The 18,923-nt window shown below is 41.2% G+C and overlaps 2 protein-coding genes across 2 annotated transcripts in view; one reads left to right on the forward strand and one right to left on the reverse strand.

Moving 5' to 3' along the window:
• Nucleotides 1-668: 668 nt before the first annotated feature.
• Nucleotides 669-5,290, reverse strand: LOC146669722 (protein FAM72A). The gene is made up of 4 exons (XM_085406242.1): nucleotides 4,731-5,290; nucleotides 4,404-4,481; nucleotides 3,732-3,856; nucleotides 669-3,627 (listed from the first exon to the last, which is right to left on the reverse strand). The coding sequence occupies exons 1-4, from the start codon at nucleotides 4,880-4,882 to the stop codon at nucleotides 3,533-3,535; spliced, it is 450 nt and encodes a 149-aa protein (XP_085262368.1). The 5' UTR covers nucleotides 4,883-5,290; the 3' UTR covers nucleotides 669-3,532.
• A 677-nt stretch (nucleotides 5,291-5,967) lies between these two features.
• The window catches only part of srgap2 (SLIT-ROBO Rho GTPase activating protein 2), a 53,928-nt gene continuing 40,972 nt past the window's right edge, over nucleotides 5,968-18,923 (forward strand). Inside the window, exon 1 of the mRNA XM_085406246.1 lies at nucleotides 5,968-6,550. Within this exon, the coding sequence (XP_085262372.1) occupies nucleotides 6,484-6,550 (67 nt within the window). The 5' untranslated portion in view covers nucleotides 5,968-6,483. The remainder of the gene's footprint in view (nucleotides 6,551-18,923) is intronic.

Here is an 18,923-nt window from a genome sequence, read left to right on the forward strand (position 1 = left end):
AAATCTGGACACTCTGGAGGCTGTTTGTGCAAAATGAATGCATTGTCATATTAAGAATCTAGTCTGAGATGATATGAGCTTTGTGACGCTGCATGTTATCCTACAGAAAGAAGCAATCAGACGATTTGTACAAAAACAAAAGACATCATCAGCAATAATGCTCAGTTGGTGCCAAGTAGTCCAAAATACTCCAAAAACATATCCCCCACAGTGACTCTACCATCGGAATTTTGCAGCAGAAATCAAGACTCATTAGACCAGAGAATGTTTCGCCAGTCTTCTATTGTCCTATACTGGTGAGCGCGTGGGATTTGTAGCTCATTTCCTGTTCTTAGCTGATGGAAGTGGCACCTGATGTGGTGTTCTGCTGCTGTAGCTATATCCTCTTCTGCATACCTCGGTTGTAACAACAGATCATTTGAGTTACTGTTGTCTAATATTCAGACAAGATCCCTGTGCCAACAACAGTCACTCCATATGCAAAGTCACTTGTATCACCTTTCTTCACTGATGCTCAGTTTGAACATGGTGCATTGAGTTGCTGTCTGTCTTGGCTAAACAGATGCTTGCATTTGCAGTTGAGCAGTATCTCTAATAAAGTGTCCACTTGTTATATACTCAAAAAAAACTGACAACAAAAAAAAAAAGTTTGGGGCAACTGAGAAACTTTGAAAAAAAAGAAAAACTTTATTAATTTAACAAGCATACAAAACAACAAATCATTTTCTTCAAACTATCAATGCAGTTTCAGTGCAATTCCAAAATATACATTTTCAGCAGGGCATGTTAATCAAAGTTATTCACATCCAGACACAGCCATTTAAATAGTTCTTCTGATTATCATTTGACAATTGTCCTAGCCAGAGGAAGCTCACGAGTAATACCTTCTTGAGGTAAAACTGCACACATTCAGTCTTTAAATGTACAAAACAAAGCACTACACAATTAAATATTAAATACAGAAACAGAAACATAAGTACTACAGCACAAAACAAAACAAGCAGTTGTAAACAAATTTTGTAAACAAAAAAACCCCAAAGTAAGTATGTGGTGATAGATATTTGGTTTGTGGATATAATAAATACCTAGCTGATGCACTGTATGGTATCCACACAGACAGTATTTGGTGTGAAAGTGTGACAGACTGTCAGTTATAATTTTTAAAAGGTGATAGATGTGGAAAATACAGAAAAAGTTTCCTCGTTTATGGGTGTATTTCCACAACTAAAGGCTATAGCATAGACAAACAGAGGCCAGTTAAACATTTTAAAAAGCTGCTTCCTTTCTTCTCCTCTTCCTTCACCTAAAAAGTGGGACATTCAACATTTGCTCATTTTTTCCTTTTTTAAAATAATGTTCACCGGCAACACAGGAAGTTGTCAATCACCCACAGAAACATTGTTACTTTAAGACAGGATCATAGTATTAGCAGGGCACAGCAGTGAAACAATAACAAGAGCTTAAGGATGGCACTGTGAAAAAGAGGCTTTGAGTTGAGTCTGTTGTGAATGGAGGATTTTGTAGCTTGCTGAGTAAATGGCCTGGTCACTCAGTGATGACAGGTTAATATACAGCAACAGCCCAGAGGTTACAGTTTAACAGAGGTTCATTTCAGTAAGGCTAAAATATTCAATTTTGGGAGCTTTGTAGCACTGGTTTAAGCATCATTTCAAACAGCTCACAAATAAAAAGTCAAAGGCTTTTCTATAAATCAGGCGCCACATGAAGTAATTATCTTTCTAGACTAGGAGGCAACCTGTAAGTTAAACACTGATATGTCCCATGATTCTTTGGAGTTCACTTTTTCCATCTCCTCAGTTGCTACAGGTATGCTGCTACATAAAAAGTGAACAGTTGTGCAACAGAAACAGAGCTAGGACACTCGCACCCATTTGAGCTCATGTTTTCACGATCTTGCTTCATGATCGGCATGCTTTTTTTAAATTGTCACAAATGTAAGCATTTGTTTATATTGAGCTATTTATTGTTTGAGCTCTGGGTGAATACTCCACTCAGCTGCTCCACAGGCTTGTGTGAAAGCACAACCCATTCATAGGTTAGTAAGTTAGTAAGGAACACTGCTACAGTCAGACTCGGCTGGGTGTTAAACACTTAAATGCTGCTATCACAAGTGCAGCAAACACTATGTCAGCATCTCAAAATCCACCAATGACAGAAGAGCAGATTGTAAGGTAACCTAAATTAAATATGCCCTTTACGACCAAGGAACATAAATAGATACATCACTCTGTAATTGTGCTATTTCTTCAATATGAGGGATTCAAAAAGAACTCAAAGTTTCAGTTAGCGCCTTTTCATTAATTTGACAGCATCTGAGCATGTTAGCTTTGTGCCTGAATGGGCACCCCGATAACTTTTAAGCAAAAGTCGTGACAGTAATTTTTCCGGGTAGAAAAAATTTGTGTCACATTCGACATGGCGTAAATCTGAATGCATGCCTCTGCTGCATCTGTGCGAGTTGAGTATCTCACGAGTTGATCCCAATAAGACAGAAAAGCTCTTTTTTTCTTTACGCGTCAATAGCTGCTGCCAATAATTCGACATATCACTCAAAATATTACAAACACACGTTTGTCTCTTTGTCAGTCCCCTTAGTATATCTTAATAAAACCTCGAGGAACATGAACGTAAAAGTCACCCATGTCTGAAGAACAGAATGCTGTCACTTTAACATTTTAATGTCCCATATCTGAAAAGGCCTCCAGAGATTAAAAGATTACCGTTATTAGAAGTTTTACTTATTACAGCACATTCAACATAAAGATAAGTGCTATTAAAAAAAAGGATATAGGTAAATTTCAGACCTCCTACCCAGAAAAATCTGATGGTGTTAATGGTGTGAAAAAGCAAAGCATTCACTGGTATGTACCATTAATTAATCACACCACACCCAACTTTTCATAAGGCTGATCAAAACAATGAGCTCTGAAAAGCAGAACACACTACATTATGGAGTGTAGCTGTCTGTTATTTTCAATTTAATTCAGCTGCATGTTTTTTTTTTGTTAAAATAATAGCACACAAATGTACAAAAATGAGAGAAAGACTGAAAAGAATGTGTGAATGTGCGTGTCTGTGCTTTTAACAGTGAAAAGTGATCAGGAAAGGCATGGTCACAGGTTAAAGGGTAATTAAAACACTCAATTACGAGCACCAAAAGCTTCCCCTGTACCGCTCTCTTTGGGTTTAAACCTTCCAGTATTTACAGCCACACCCCAAATCACTAATGTCAAGGCAGGTGTTCTCTGCCAGCTTATAGTGGGAAAACACCTGCTGTGACACCACTTTTTTTTTCCAGGTAGGGTCATAAGTGAACAATGGTTTAATCTTTCAGCCCACACAGAGTAGTACAGCAGGATTGCTGGTCCCATGTAACTGGGTGTTCATTTACCCTTTTGGTTCCTCTTCTTTTGTCTCATCCCAGCATGGATTATACACTTTTTTTCTTTTTTTAAATCTCCACCTCTCAAAAGCTGGCACTCCAGGTCTCTCACATTGTCCATATCCCACTCTACCTAATACACTCCTCCTCTGATGGGCTTTCTGATTCTTCATTCTCGCTGTCATCTAGCTCAGGAAGATCTCCCCAAAGGAGCAGATTAAGGCCTGCAGACACATGTGAAGGGGACTTATGAAGTCTTATGTACACATCTCATGGACTATGCAATTGCATAGCATTTCAGTTTTATCAAAGGTGAATTTATACTGACCCGTTGAATCCAGTCTGTTGAGAGTAGAAACAGCATCGCTATTGAACATCCAAAAGTGGCCGTTGTTACAGGAGAGCAGGCAGGGTTTGCAGGGGGCTACAACGTGATAGCCCACAACATTTCCACTAAAAGAGGGAGGGAGCGAGGATAAAGAAGAAACGTGAGTCAGCTATTTGCTGGGGGCACTTCTGAAAAGTGCCAACACTACTAGTGAGTTTCCATTATCTAACACATGTTTGTGTTTGCCCTGCGTACAATAACAAAAGCCCATGAACACAAATGAAACTCTATAAAGGTTCACTGTTTACTGTACTGTGCTGTAAATATGATTTAAAATTAATATGTGCAGACATAACTGGCAATGGCTTTAATATTTATTTAACTGACATTTTTAAGTAAAGACAAGTATTTTCCGGTATCATTTGATCACTTGTGCTAAAGTGTATAAATTGTAATGTTGCTTTTCAAGCACTACCTAATGTTTAGTATAGCAACAGGCTCAAAAATAAAATAATCAGCATATAAACTTACAGTTGACAGGCCCAACAATTTGTACAGATATGTGTACATATGCAACTACCTGTTTGGTGTCCTTCTTATGAATATCAACAGATTATGTTTCCAAAGTAAACACTGCAAAGACGAAAAGGAATAATATAATATAATATATACCATTTGAGACATGCGATGTCTCTCAGTTTGCATTTACAGCTTTCAGTGGAGTAGCAGCTGGCCACAAAGTCAACAGTTCTGCGGGGAGGGTTCGTGCAAGGAGACACAAACACACCCATTAAAGGACAAAAAAAAAACAACACACACACTTATTTTATATTGTCATACAACAAACCCTATTAATTATAACGGCAGCTTGGCCAGAGCATTGTGTATCTCCTCCAATCGGTTAAGCAGACAGACATCACTTTGCCACAGTTTTGCCACTTGCCTTGGAAACCGACATAAACAAAAACTAGCAGCACTACTAAGAAAATTAGCTCTTACCTATTGGGAGGTATGTCAGTGGAAAACAGCTCGACCTCGGTGTCTGCAAGAAGCACTGCCTTCATGCCTCTCGTGCAGAGCAGGCTGTCACAAAATATGCAGTTCACCTGGGTCACACACTTGTTTTTAAAATTAGCGTTTGAAGTAGACATTGTTGTTTTGCTAAATGCGGACTTCGCCCTTTTTTTCACGTTCTTTCTGCCTCCGGACAGCAAACGCAGAAAGGGAAAAAAGAACCAGACACTGAGAATTCTCACTAACCGTTCACTTCGGTTTAATAAAGCTGTAAATTAACTTTGCAAGCGTCAACGCTAGCTCCAATGTCCTTGTGCAAACGTTAGCCTTTCCTAACGATATAACGGAAGGCAGCTAACGTTAGCTTGTGAAACGAACATACGAAGGGATATATATATATATTCTCGCGAAACCCGCTCTATATGTATAAAACAAGCTGTACTGTTAATTAATCCACGATATCGATGAACAACTGGCCTGTTTTCACGGCTTACTGGGCATCCATTCATGTACTTAACAGCTAACTAAATAGCTGTCAGCTTTGTTTACAACTTCCTGGTATTTAACGGGACTTCCTTAAACTATCTTTAAAAGACCCTATACGCTATTTTGATTGGATGTACACTTTATAGTAACCAACGCTATTGGTCAAATTCATTACGGATTCTGAATGCGATTGGGTAAAAATTCAACTTGACGAACCCTGATTCAAAATTCTGAAAAAAGCTGATTGGTGGACTTGAATGTCGTTCACGTGTGACCGTTTGACCAATCGTGGTGGAGTGGTAGGTATGAGGCGGGGTCGTAGTTTAGCCAGTGTAAAAGAAAAAGAAAGTTGACGTAGTAATAGGCTGAAGATGGAATGCATTTTAATATATGTATACAGGTATTCTGTTCTTATAAAAGCTGAATTTATGAAGGAATGTATGTATTTATTCACAACTAGCGTGTTACCGTTTAAGGGTTAGAATTTATATGCATTTACGCTAATGTTCATAGCTAAATAAAGCACGAGGCTCTCTTCAGCCACATTTGCAGTGACCTGCTCCTAAATAGGTGTTCCTCTACCAACACATTTAAACTAAGCTCACCTAGGCAAATAAATACCCGTCGGTCCTGCAGCATGCAAGCTAAAGGCTTGCTGTAGCAGATGTAGTTGTATGTACTCGTGAATGTGTGCATCCATGCCTGTCCTGCGCACTGGGGGCTGACCAGCAGCCAGCCCCTCCATCTCTCCACTTGGTTTCCTCTTTCGCACTTCAGGAGGTGGGTGGTGGAAGACAGGGTAGCACTTTAGTTTAGACAAGCATACGGGCAGCAGTGAGATCGAGATTCGCTCGGGGCAAGTAACAAAAGAAAAAACTTTCCAAAGTGCTGAGTAAGAAGTTAATCGGTTTTTTTTTTTTCGTAAAGGGAATGACTCTCCTTTCTCATGAAGCTGTTGGCACCATTACTCTTGAGGAGGCGGTGAGGCGCGGCGTCGGGAAGGAGCACACAGCAGCAGCAGCAGCGCCAAACTCACAATGCGCCCTGAGTGAGCAGAGGCAGGGAGACAATACTTATCCACGGGAACACTGAAGAGCTGTAAATATCTCATTTTGGCTGTTTTGTTTCTTTTTTCCTTTTTTGAAAAACCGGCTCCAGATTGACAATCCTTCCATCTACGGCTGATTTGTTGAATTATTAAGAGAAATTTGACTTTACTGCGAGGACAAGTGGTTGATCTCCAAACTCAGCCATGACGTCTCCAGCGAAATTCCGAAAGGACAAGGAGATCGTGGCCGAATATGAGACTCAAGTTAAAGGTAAAACTTTTCAAAGCCCCTCAGATGTTTTCATGCAGCACAACCCGGAGAGATTTAGCGTCAAATCTGTGCTTACTTTACTGCGTGCTGTGTTTGATCTGACTTGGCGTAATGCATCCCATTTTTTTCTGTTACCCTCACCTCTCCTATCCTACCAGGCGTAAAGGACAGACTTGCCTTTGCATTTCACCAACCATTCGAGAAGGTTGTCATTGTGCAGACGTGGCGGATCACTTTTTGTGTGTATAAATAATGGCAATCATAAATGGTACATGATGATCAGCGTGCCCCCAAGCGTGTGGCCAACAAAAGGCGAAAGGAAACGCTCACAAATTAGGTGTCGTCCAGATGTGGTCTCACCGCGGCCTCCTATCAAAGCATACGTTAAGGTGATGTGTGTATGTTTGCGTAGAGGACCCACAGGGCTGAGGTTTCGACACTGTACAAGGCAGGGCGTTTTCTTTCCCCTTCTGTGTCTCCTGCGTGTCTGTGCTGCTGCTGTGCACCGGCACCGCTCGCTCATGCGTTAAACGCAGACTGCAATTAAATGATCGATTTGTGCCCTGGCTTGTTCATCGATCGCAGTTCATCGGTGCAGCTTCTGCCGGTGATCAAGGACACGAGAGGGCTGGGAGAGTAGATTGTAGCTGTTAGGAAGGATCGTTTGAGTTGTTAACTAGTCGCTAGCTGATTGTTGTGTTTGTTGATTTTTTTCCCTGTCATCAGGCAGTCACACTGGATCCAGCACCCACTGTCACTCAGAGTGACAGTGTGTGCTTATCAGATCTTGGGGGGTGAGGGGTTGTGTGGTATGTACTTGAGGCTGGAGAGGGAAGAAACAGGCTCAGAGGTACCAGGAAGGGGAGTGGGTGTTACAGCATGTTTGCACTGTTACTGCAGTGCCAGATGACTAGATAAGATGGGCCACTGCTTGGCTTATCCCCCAACACCACCACCACGACTGCTTGATTCTTATTTCCATTTCGAAGAGAAGACACCAGCCCACTTCACGCCCTCGCCTCTTTACTGGCACCTCTCAGCACTCCTCTTCTGCCGAAGAAATTCCCCATGGCGTTCTTTGACGAAGCTTGATAGTCAGTAAGGAACAAAATACTTTTGAAGCGTTATCGGAGATCACAAGGTTGTTAAACTGGAATTACTGGTGTCAATGCACATATGAGTGGCAAACACAAGGAAGAGCGCTCGTCGAGTGTCTCAGTGAGGTGTGGAGCAACGGAAAGCAGACAAAACACACCTTTGATGTCCCCGTTGGCATAGATTTAACAAGTTTATGGAACCTCAGGTCATTGAAGCTAGTCATCCATAAGCTGTTGTTTATTTGTGCAGTTGAACTGAGGTTTATTTTAGACCTCTCAAACCTTTCCTTTCAATATTCTTTATTTTATTTTTCTGACACTAAATCTGCAACAAATCCTGGCAGAGGTTTGATTTGGCGATGCACTAAAACAGGTATTTCTGGCATCTGAACAAAACACCAGAGTAATTCAGGGTAACCTGGCTCACAGTTAACCATTTCTTCCTTCTTTGCTTCATTTGAAAACTTTGGCTGGCACCACAGTGGCATTAGCGCCGTTGTCTCTGTGTCCTTTTAGACTGCTGTTTATGCCCAGCGGCACGTGTAAAGACTTTCTGTCTGTGCTGTTTTGTGGGCACTGTCTGCTGGGTTTGTCAGACTGCGGACTTAATGTTTGCCCATCGACCCTCTGCATTGATTCCTCCTGTCACTTACCTCACTGCTCCCCATCCTATCTAGAAGGAACTGATTATAGGGTAAATCTGTGCATCCTCATATCTATTTGAGGGGTGTGTGTGTGTAGAGATGCATCGAGATGCTGTCTCTTCTGTGACATTCCCAACAGCATGCCTTCACTACAGCCTGTCATTATCCTGTGTGCTGCTGCTAAAGACTCTCTTGTAGAAAGCATCAGGCAGCTCTCACTCTTTTTCTCTCTGTGTTTGCTAACGCGTGTCTGTCTTGTTTCCCAAATCTTCGCTAGATCCGCTCTACAAATTTCAGTCCTGCTAGCCAAGAAGGGCTCATGCGTACCTGCATGACTCTGCTATTATCAGGCAGAAGGGATAGACTTTACATGTCGCAGCCATGCACTGCAGCATCATGGGGAAAATGGATTTAAATCCTCCCCAGATGACATTCATGAAGCGCTGCAGCAAGAGAGGGAGAGGCATGAATGCTCACGCTCTCACTGATGAGTGTGCTTGACAGTGTTTGTCAAGCACACGGTGAATGGATTTCTGCTGATTATTCTGGCTTATTAGCTACTATAAATTTGTGTTTGTGGCCTGTGGTTTATTGTTTCTACAGACTGGTCACACTTCTGCAGTATTGTCATACATACATACACTGATCATCTGTGCCATCATACTGTGTTCTAGCACAGTTGTTACTTGGTGGAAATAGAGATGGTATCCACGTGTTATGTAGTTTTAGTATTCCATGCAACATTAGGCAACATTAGGCAGTATTTTCCTACTTGGTTTGGAAGAGGGTGTGTGTGTGTGTATAAGTGCCTGAAGAGAGGCACACACACACACAGACAGATGTGCTGAGAAGTAAAAGACAGACAGAAAGAGAATCAGGAATGGAGAAAGAGGAAGAGAAAATACAACATATTTGCAGAGGGATAGAGAGGTTATGACTTCAGAGTATTGAGTTTTTTGGGAACCAAATAAAAAAAGCTGTGACTATTCACCAGCACTTTAAGTAGATCTTTCTATTGTAATTTTAAAAATCCACACGTGTTTGCAGGCAGGTAAACGAGGGTTAGGGTGAAAGCCTGTAAATGTGTGTCGACCAAACACTAGAGAGCAACTTCCTATATTCCAGTGGCAGCCTTTAATATCAGGAGCAAGAAATATTTTAGTGGAAAATTAAGGTGTGCCGAGTCTTTTAACAGATGTTTCATTTTTCAAATGCGTTTTGGCTCAGCCCTTAAGCAGCTGTCGGTGTTTTACACATCTGGGAATGTTAATAACTATCTGCCTTTGTTGCCACTGATCAATTTTGATTGGCCGTGGTGTTTTTGTGGTTTGCTGAAAAAAAATACAAAAAGGGTACGAGTGGCCATTCAATTTGACGTCGAACTGAATAACTGTTGCTGAGTTTTAGAGTAAATACTGAGAGACCCATTTAAAGAAACAGTATCCTTACTTTACTTACTTTTCGTAGCAGGCTAATAAGCTCAGTCATCTCTGCAAGTGTGATGTGCGTCTGTCTATGTGTACATATAAACTGCGTGTTTACGGTTGCCAGAGAAACATATGATTTAGGATAAATGGCTGCTTTCACTAGCACACAATAGGAAAGGTGGTGTCACAGCAAGAGGTTTTGTCTGCATGACTGTGGCTCTCTGTCTTTGTTTTATGTGAGGTTCTGTGCTTGGCCTGTATTTCTCTTTGCGACTCCATTGTTGTTGAGTGATGTTTATTTGAAGAGAAGGTGCAGGGACAGTGTGGAGATCTCTGTTTTGTCTTTATCCACGTTAAGGGGCAGAAGGAAAAGTGAAATGACACTTGAAACACTGACCCACTTTTGCAATGGCTTTCATATCAAATGGCTATGAACCAGGAATCAGGGTTAAGCTCTTAACTACTGCTTACTGACCAGTCAAGTTTAGTTGAAGGTCTTATAAACCATAGTAAGACACTGTAGGCCTTTTGGCGAATGTCTCCACCTTTTGGCTGTACTGCAGGAACATCAGGTCTAGACTCTTAAATGGTATGAACTTGCTGGGAAGCCAACATTTCAAACATTTAATTGTTCTATATGTCACATTTATTTTGTGGCATGGCAAGTGGAAAATGGAGAGTTCCAAGTTCTTTAGGCTACTGGACTTTATAAAAGATAGTTAAAGCCTACTTCTGGTTTTAAATAATGTTTTCTTCCTCATATCTGTTATTTCAGTTGATAAACTGAGTCTGAAATAGTTATTATGTGTTACAAGAACATGTCTAGGTGTCATATCAGTTTAACAGTAAACAAAATTATAACCTGTTGCTTAATGCCAGGGAAGTGATAGCAATAATCTATTAACTCAGTCTGTGGTTTTTGGTGCTGTTTTCCTCATATTTGTTTAGGATTATAGTTTGCTCTTCTTTTGGCTCCTCATTCCTAGATTCTGAAAACCTGGGTTTACTCATTGACCTTATAACCAGTGTCATTTGACCATTTGGCGTGACTGTAGTTAAGTTTAGTTAAGTCAGATGATGAAAAGATATCCTGGTTGTAGAGCTGGGCGATATGAGATTTTTTCATATCACGATATGTTTTTTTCATTTCAGGCGATAACGATATCTATCACGATATAAGCCAAATAACTATATTTGTAAGATTTAAATGTGCCGTTGCTCACAAGTAAAATGTGAAATAATCAGCAGCTTGTTTTTATTTAAATATTTATTTCCCATAATAAGTTCAACAGATGTACTTAAGGAACATGAGACTTTTTCAGATAAATAAAGGCAAATATTGCAAACTACACAAAAGGCAGCCGCTAAAGCGTTTAAGTTTCAAAATAGAACAAACGAAACAGACTAAATTGTCAATTCCACTTAGAAACAAAATATTAATTCTAAAAATAAATCTTAGTTTGTTTTACAGAAGAACAGACAAAACTGACTAACTTTTGTCAATATCAAATAAACTGAGAACTAAAAGGAAATTCTCAATCTCTCCTTGTTGTATAGCTTAGCTTTTCAAACAGTTTTAACAGTTACTTTAGTCTGACAAAAGCCGAATGACGAATTAGCGCTTCCAGTCAGAGACTGAGGCTACGTCCACACGTACACGGGTATTTTTGAAAACGGAGATTTTCCGTTTTCGTTTTAAAAAATAATCCCGTCCACACATAAAGGCAGAAATGAAGGAAAACGCTGCTATGAACATGCCAAAGCAGCAGGTGGCGCTAGATTCCTAACCGTGCCGAAATGTCGGCCAATCAGAAGTCTAGAAGCCTCGGTGGGAAAAGTAAACAAAGCTGGGGCATAGAAGCAGAACTGAGTCGTATGTGTGGAGGGACAGTAACTGTGTGTATATGTAAGCATTTAAACACTGCAGAGAGTAGGATTAACAGTATTGTAGAAATTCATTTCACCGAAACAATAACGTGGCGCACAGTGTGACGCATGCACCAGTTTATTGTATTTCCAGACTTGCTTTCGGCACAATTTACAGTGCACGCTACTCTGTTTTTTGTCAGACTTGAAATAGCCGAAATACCTTCACACTACGGAACTTCTATGGCTCTTCCGTTTGACAATCTCTCCGGCGTTGGAACCATCATCTGTTTTCTCTTCGGTCACGCTCGGTTGATTTTTCTAGTCGGCACACTCATTTACTCCATTACCCGCTGGCTGCTTCCCAAACAAACACACGTGCGGCTTGGCACTTGTGCTGTACGTAACAAGTCACGCGACGTGACGCTGCGGCTGTGATTGGTTCGGCTCTGCGCTACTTAGTTTGGATTGGCTGACCTTTTTTTTTTTTTTGAGGACAAGAGCGGCGAGGTCTATCGCGATAGCTTAATTTCTCTATCGAGTAAAAGTTATATCGCGATACATATCGTTATCGTTCTATCGCCCAGCTCTACCTGGTTGTGTTGAACTTGTTTGCAGCACAGGCCCTGTTTGTGGGTGTGTGGTTGTGAGGACGAGGAAAAGCTTCATGTGTGTGATCTTTTTAACAACGTCTGGCTAACTAGAGCTTGACTGCATTGACTTAGTGGTGCAATTATCAACCGTGAGTCAGTCACACAAGTCTCTAACATTATTTGGCGTATCCTGTGTCAGTGTTTGTGTGTGTGTTTATTTATCAGTGTGTGTTGGTATAATGGGGCAGAGGAGGGGGGCCTTGGATTTGAATGTTGTATTGTAAGCTGACTAAAAATGCTGACAGAGCTTAAAATAATCACTCAGGAAGGATGTTTGTGTGCAACTTAGGTTTCGGAGGCCGGGACACACAGGAATCATACAGGAGTGTGTGAAGCTTCCTGTTTGGACCCATGGCTTTGTGTTTGGGCAAAGGAAACGAATGTCTTTCATGCACACACATATGCTGTGACCGTGATTCATGCGTGAGGGTCGTTTTCCCTGCAGTTACCGTATTTGCCTTTCATCATATAAAAGAACGGAGAGAAAGATTTTTAAAAACAAGTTTATATATATATATATATATATATATATATATATATTAGGGGTGCAACGATATTCGTATCGATATTGAACCGTTCGATACAGTGCTTTCGGTTCGGTACGCATATGTATCGAACAATACAACATTTGTAATTTATTTTATCAATTTTCCTTCTGACGATGCTGTCTGTGTTGAGCGCTCAGTGAATCTGCATTCGACTACTCCGCCTAGGCTCGACAGTGCAGCCTAGGCGGAGTAGTCGAATGCAGATTCACTGAGCGCTCAACACAGACAGCATAGTCAGAAGGAAGAGCGCAGGGCAAGCTAGCGAGACAGAAGTTAAGCTCTCCTTGTAACAGGCAAATTGAACCTCATTCAGATCTGGCGTTTGGAATTATTTTGGTTTTCATGTGACGTATGACCCTGAAGGTAAGCGAGTCATGGACTAAAGTAAAACAGTATGTTGGATGTGCCATGCAATGCTCAATTACATTGGTGTGAACTAGTGTGTTAGCGCAGTTAGCTCGTTAACGTGTTGGCCGTCTAGCCCCATGCACGGAGCGATCGGCGGTAGCTCATTAACGGAGATTTGCCGTGTTGTGGCGTTAAGGTCATTTCAACGAGATTAACCTGAAAGCACTAGTGGGAACACGACGAATATGACTGCACATTTACGCCGACATCATCCTAGTGCAAAGACAAATACAACAAGCATGCTACTAACTTTAGCCGAGTCATTTAGACAGCTGTTAGCACATGATTCTCCTTATATGTTTAATATGCTGCTGAGAATATAGCCCAGAAGAAGCGGATAGTATAGCTTTTATTTTGGAAAGAGACATTTCTCTGTAATAAACTCTCTTTTCCAAAGATGAGTGATTCCTCAATCAGATACAGGGCTCGCAATATCGCTAGCCCGACGTCCCGGAGCTAGCGATTTTTTCAGTCGGGCTACCAAAATCTATCTCTTCCCTGCCCGTCGGGCTATTGTAGGAAGGAAAAATATATGTCAATGCTTTTGCATTCTTTCAGAAATGTAGCTGGGTAATTATGTCATTGGCATCGGTGAGCCACTGTCAATATGTGACATATTGAAGTCGCGTTTGAATTTGCGCTTGTTTTTTTGCTTTCACTTTGCAATCGTGCGAACTGTGTATAGAGAGCGACAGCACTGATCTGTGAGTGATGATAATTTGTGCACCAATTCCTCTGACATCGTCTTATTAATCGTTAGCTTACTATGCAAACATGACAAGTGAAATCTCCCGCAGCAAGCTTAAACATGTGAGAGGTTGATCGCGCAGAGAATCGCTGAGCTTATGTGAGTGCGTGTGTAAAAGCATTTCAGTTCTGCTGAGCCAAATAAGACAGGTCAGGGTGAAGAAGTGACAGCCAAAGAAAAGCTTACCACAAAACGGAGAAGTTATGACAAATCAGACTATAAGGCAAAAAGAAAGTGCAGCTTTATGGTTTCATGGACAAAAGAATTTCTGTGGCTGCAATATGATGAGCTAAATAACCAGGGCTGCACATAAGTGGTCCGCAGGTGCGCATTCGCTGTCAAAATAAAAAACACGCACAAGGGTTAGGGTTAAATTTAAAAACTGTACTTTTGAGTTAAAATATATATTTATAATTTTAATAAATGACAAATTAAAAAGGCATGAACAGTTTTTTTGTATCGAAAAAATATCGAACCGTGACACCAAAGTATCGAACCGAACCGAACCGTGAATTTTGTGTATCGTTGCACCCCTAATATATATATATATATATATATATATATATATATATATATATATATCTCCTCAGTTCTCTTTGCAAAGTCACAATAGAACAATGTGTTCCAAACCAGGTGTCCCACTGTCCTTTCAGTTCTGTGTGTGGGACAGTGCGCAGTAGCAGTCGTCTTGTGCCATGTCAGCGGCAGACATAACATGGCTGAAAAATCGCATTGATTTTCTGTTCCCGTTTGCTTGTCTGCTTCCCCATTCTTCACTATTCAGTATGACAATTTACTGTGAGGCTCCTGCGGCACCTGAGAGAAAACACACAGCATTAAATTGACTAACTCTGTAAGTGCTGATCTGGCCTCCTTCAGTGCAGACACACACAAATGTAAACACAGATCACTAGTAAGTGAGTGTTTTGTTGCGATGTGGACCGAGATGTCTCACTGACGACGCAGTCGATTGCTGAGAGATAAAAGAGAAATGTCTGTTTCTTACCTGGTGCAGTAGCAGATCTAAGATGTGACAGCTCATCAGAGAGATGATGACATGTACGGTGCTTTAAAGTGAATGATAAACACAAGAAATAAAATAGCTGTTAGAGGGGCCAAGTGGGTAAGGACAGAGGTCATCTAGTCATCTAGATGACTGCTGTTAACTACTGCCAGATGTTCCAGATGCAAGGATTGGGTAACAGATGTTGTGTTTGCCCTGGTTGGCTACTCCCGACAGTTTGGCTGATACCCCTATACAAGGCCAACAGTGCTGAGGCATGCTGTGATTGGCTGAAATCTTCCCTCCCTCTTTTCAGGTGCCTCTGCTTTTTTTATTTGAAGAGCTGCTTGTGTGTGTGTGCGTGTGCACGTGTGTTTGCACATGTGTGTTTGGGTGCACCTGTTTGTCTGGTCAATATGTTGCCTCGTTTGTGACATTTTGAAACATGTGGAAGCTATTTGTTCATGCAGAACACACACACACACACACACACACACACACACACACACACACACACACACACACACACAGATGAAGCCTTGCAGACTTTGTTGTTACCTGCTGTAGATTTTGTTTTTGCATAATTTCAACTGTAGCATTCCACCCAGACAGTTGGTTTTTGTAAGCTGATGAAGCTGAACAGTGTTGTGTTGGAGAAGTTACTACTTGCCTATGTTTGTGCGTGTGCAGGCAATACGTTTCAAATCCTTTTTTTAATATTGATCTGCTTTGTTTTTTTTATTGCTGTATCATATATTTCCAAGAAACTCAACAGATAAACTTTCTGTAGATAAAATGACCAGATGGAAGCGCTCGATTGTGGCTGATACTGAAATTACTAGATATGCAATCGGTGTCGAATCATACTTCATTACAAACCAGTAAATCTGTCTTTTTTAAACCAGAGATATGGAGTAGATGGTTACCTTAGAATAAAACAGCTGGCATGTATTAGTTGCAATAAAAGATTTCCGCAAATATCTACTTCCTTTTTTCTACAGATGTGCTGCTGGTAGTGGTGCCTAAGCTGGAATAAGTTCCTAACATTTCTTTAAAAAACAAAACAAAACACAGTCACAAAAAGACATATTTAAACACAACTATTTCATGATGAGCTTATTTGTACAGACCTGAAACGGTGCAACATCGCATAACCATTCCTCTGTAAACAATCTAACCCCTGAGGTATGATAGCAATGAAAAAGCTACAGGTACAATTCCACTTTGCAAAGCAAGAAAAGTTATATATCTTATCATTTGTCTTTTTTGTTTAATTTTATAAAAGCAAAATAAAAAACAAGCCTCAGATAAGCAAGCTTTTCCTAACGAGAATGCCCAGGAAGGACCTTGATGAAGGAGATTCAGTAAACAGGAGCCAGAACAACATTTCATTTTGTAATTATTTTTCAACCAGGATGCAACCTTGATGAAGGAGATTCAGTAAACAGGAGCCAGAACAACATTTCATTTTGTAATTATTTTTCAACCAGGATGCAACATCTTGACATCCAAACAATGATTACTGTGGGTCAGAATGTTTGCTTGTGTACACGCTCTGAAGCAAAAGGCTCTTTTCAGTATTTATCAGTTTGCTAAAGGTTTTTTTTATTTTATTTGCTCTCCATCCACCCATCTGTCCATTTTCTTTCACTCAACCAATTCAAGGTCATGTAGAGGCTGCAACCTTTGCCACCTGTCATAGGGCGAAAGGCAGTGTATACCCTGGCCTTTTTGCAGGGTTTTTTTGTCTCTAAATAATCAAAATCTAGAGGAAAAAGGCGAGACATGTTCCCCAGAGCCCAAGTTAATCCAAGTAATAGTTCATTTTTGCATAAAAGACCAAAATCGAGTCAAACCAAGTTCTTGATTACAGATGTTTGTAGAATCACATCAGCCAGTGTGAATGTGCATGTTACCCAAGCACCTTTGAGGTATTGACCTCTGTTTGGGTGCCTCTTTGCAGGTTTACTTTCTTTATCTGCCACACATAGCACCAGCAGAGCAGTCAATAACAGCCCCCCCAACACACACACCTTTTTTTCCAAATTGTACTTCCAGTTTTCACAAGTTTCACAAGACCACTGTGAAAGGCAAAGGCAAATGTTTATCCCCCCTTTAAATTATTTTGCTCTCCTTGCTCTTTCTCATGATGTTTGTCAGCAGTGATGAAATGTGATGCACACACATTTTCAACACACCTCCTATGGCAGCTTAAACCTATAATCATCACTTTATGATTACAGCACACGGACTGTGCGTGCATGAGCCTCACTACCGGACACTGACTCGCAACCAGCTGAGAGAGAGAGAGAGAGAGAGGATGTGTGTGTGTGTGTGTGTGTGTGAGAACATCTTTAAGAACAGAGGGATCTATATAAAGCTGAGCACGCAAAAGACAAAGCCCGCTCATATCCTCTATAAAACAATCGATTGGGGGGGGGAAGACATCCAGCTGTAAATAAATAGGGGGGAGGCAGAAAGAAAGGAGAGAAAACACAACAGTAGGTTGGATAACACTCCCAAGGGATGCTAGAGGAAACAGGTTGTGTTTGAACAGCTCTCATACTGACCAGAGAGCAGGAGAAGAAAAAAGCAAGGGTTCTAACCGTGGAGGGGGGGAAAAGGAGCAGGGCTGGGAAGAAGGAGAATTAGGTGAAAGAAGAGGAGGAGGGATCTGCATGAGGGCTGAATAGCAAAGGATTGTGAAGAAAAAAAGTGAAGAAACCCCACTAGACTGTAAGATCCATCTGCTTACCTCAATAAGCGTGTGTGTCTAGTATGCACACTTATTAGCCTTTTCACTCCCCATCTCCATATCTCTTGCCTCTCCTTCCCCCTCCATCAGCAGCTTTTCTCAGCACGTAGGCAGAGTTGGTTGCTAGGGTTACTGAATTGCCCCCATTTTTCTAGGTTTGTGAGGAGCTGAGGGAAAATGTGAAAGAATAATGTAGGTTTGCCTAGCCTGTAGGGTCTGGTTAATCAGGTTACTCCTATACACATACACACACCCTGGTTCCATTCTGAACCTTCAGACCTCAGTCCTTTCAGGGGTTTTTTTCTCTTGCTTTGCATCCTTGTGCTTTGTGTTTTCTCTCATCTGCTGCCTTTATTCCCTCTTTTCATTTCTCTCTTTCTGCACGGTGTTACTGCTGTTTCCTCATCTCCCTCTGGCTCCCTCTTCCCATCAGTTTTTTTTTTAAGCGGGGAAATTATTAAAGCCTGAGGTTGTGTTTTAAACCTGCATTAAGATCAAACACTGTAAACACAGGTACCAAGGAGAGAATTTCAGTATTGTGACAAGTGTCTGTGTGTTGGAGCAGAGCAATCGCGGCACTTTGGCACTCGCCATTCGGGTTCACACCTCTCCTAATGCTGTTTTAATGAAGCCATTCATCACCCTTTCTCTCTGAAACTCCACACACGGACACGCTGATGCCCACACAAACATACACACACAGCCTCTTCCTCTCTCTTTTCTTCGGTATAACCGAGTGTGAGAACACAGAGTTCTTCCCCCTGCTATGTGAACCTGTTCTATTTTAGTTTTTCCCAGCGTCAGAGCTCCTCCGATGGAGATTAGTCCCCTCTTGTAGGCTTGTTTAAAGTGCTGATTCCTAGCTTTGGTTTAAATCTACTGTTGTGTGGGAATACTGTCGTTTTCTTTCCCACAGTCAATACATAATTTTTTGCTAGCATCATGATAAAAAAAATGTTTAGGGGGTAGGTTGCTGCTCTGAAGAGGGAGCATCCCCTGCTCTCTGATCCTTAGAACACAAAAAGCCAGCCCTCACATTTAGGCCCCTTGCCCCACACTCAGACCATATGCACCACCTCTACAAACACTCGCTTTACTTAAACAGTGTTTTGGCTGAATGGCTCGCATTTTGAGTTAGCTGGTTTTTAGGAGCAGGAAATAGATGTGTCAATTAAACTCTGCCTTAAACTTTTATTGCATCATTGCGCGCAACTCATTACAGCG

This window comes from Rhamphochromis longiceps, linkage group LG5, assembly GCF_057381845.1.
Source record: "Rhamphochromis longiceps isolate RC_006_pf linkage group LG5, R_longiceps_female_GT1.1, whole genome shotgun sequence".
Lineage (NCBI taxonomy): Eukaryota > Metazoa > Chordata > Actinopteri > Cichliformes > Cichlidae > Rhamphochromis > Rhamphochromis longiceps.

What these genes read in the sequence shown, in the direction of transcription:
- LOC146669722 (XM_085406242.1), bottom strand. Translation starts at nt 4,882, where the DNA reads ATGTCTACTTCAAACGCTAATTTTAAAAACAAGTGTGTGACCCAGGTG. An exon ending in GACATCGCATGTCTCAAATG is followed by an intron (nt 3,857 to 4,403) that starts GTATATATTATA and finishes TCCCTCTTTTAG; the next exon opens with TGGAAATGTTGTGGGCTATC. An exon ending in CAACAGACTGGATTCAACGG is followed by an intron (nt 3,628 to 3,731) that starts GTCAGTATAAAT and finishes ATGTGTCTGCAG; the next exon opens with GCCTTAATCTGCTCCTTTGG.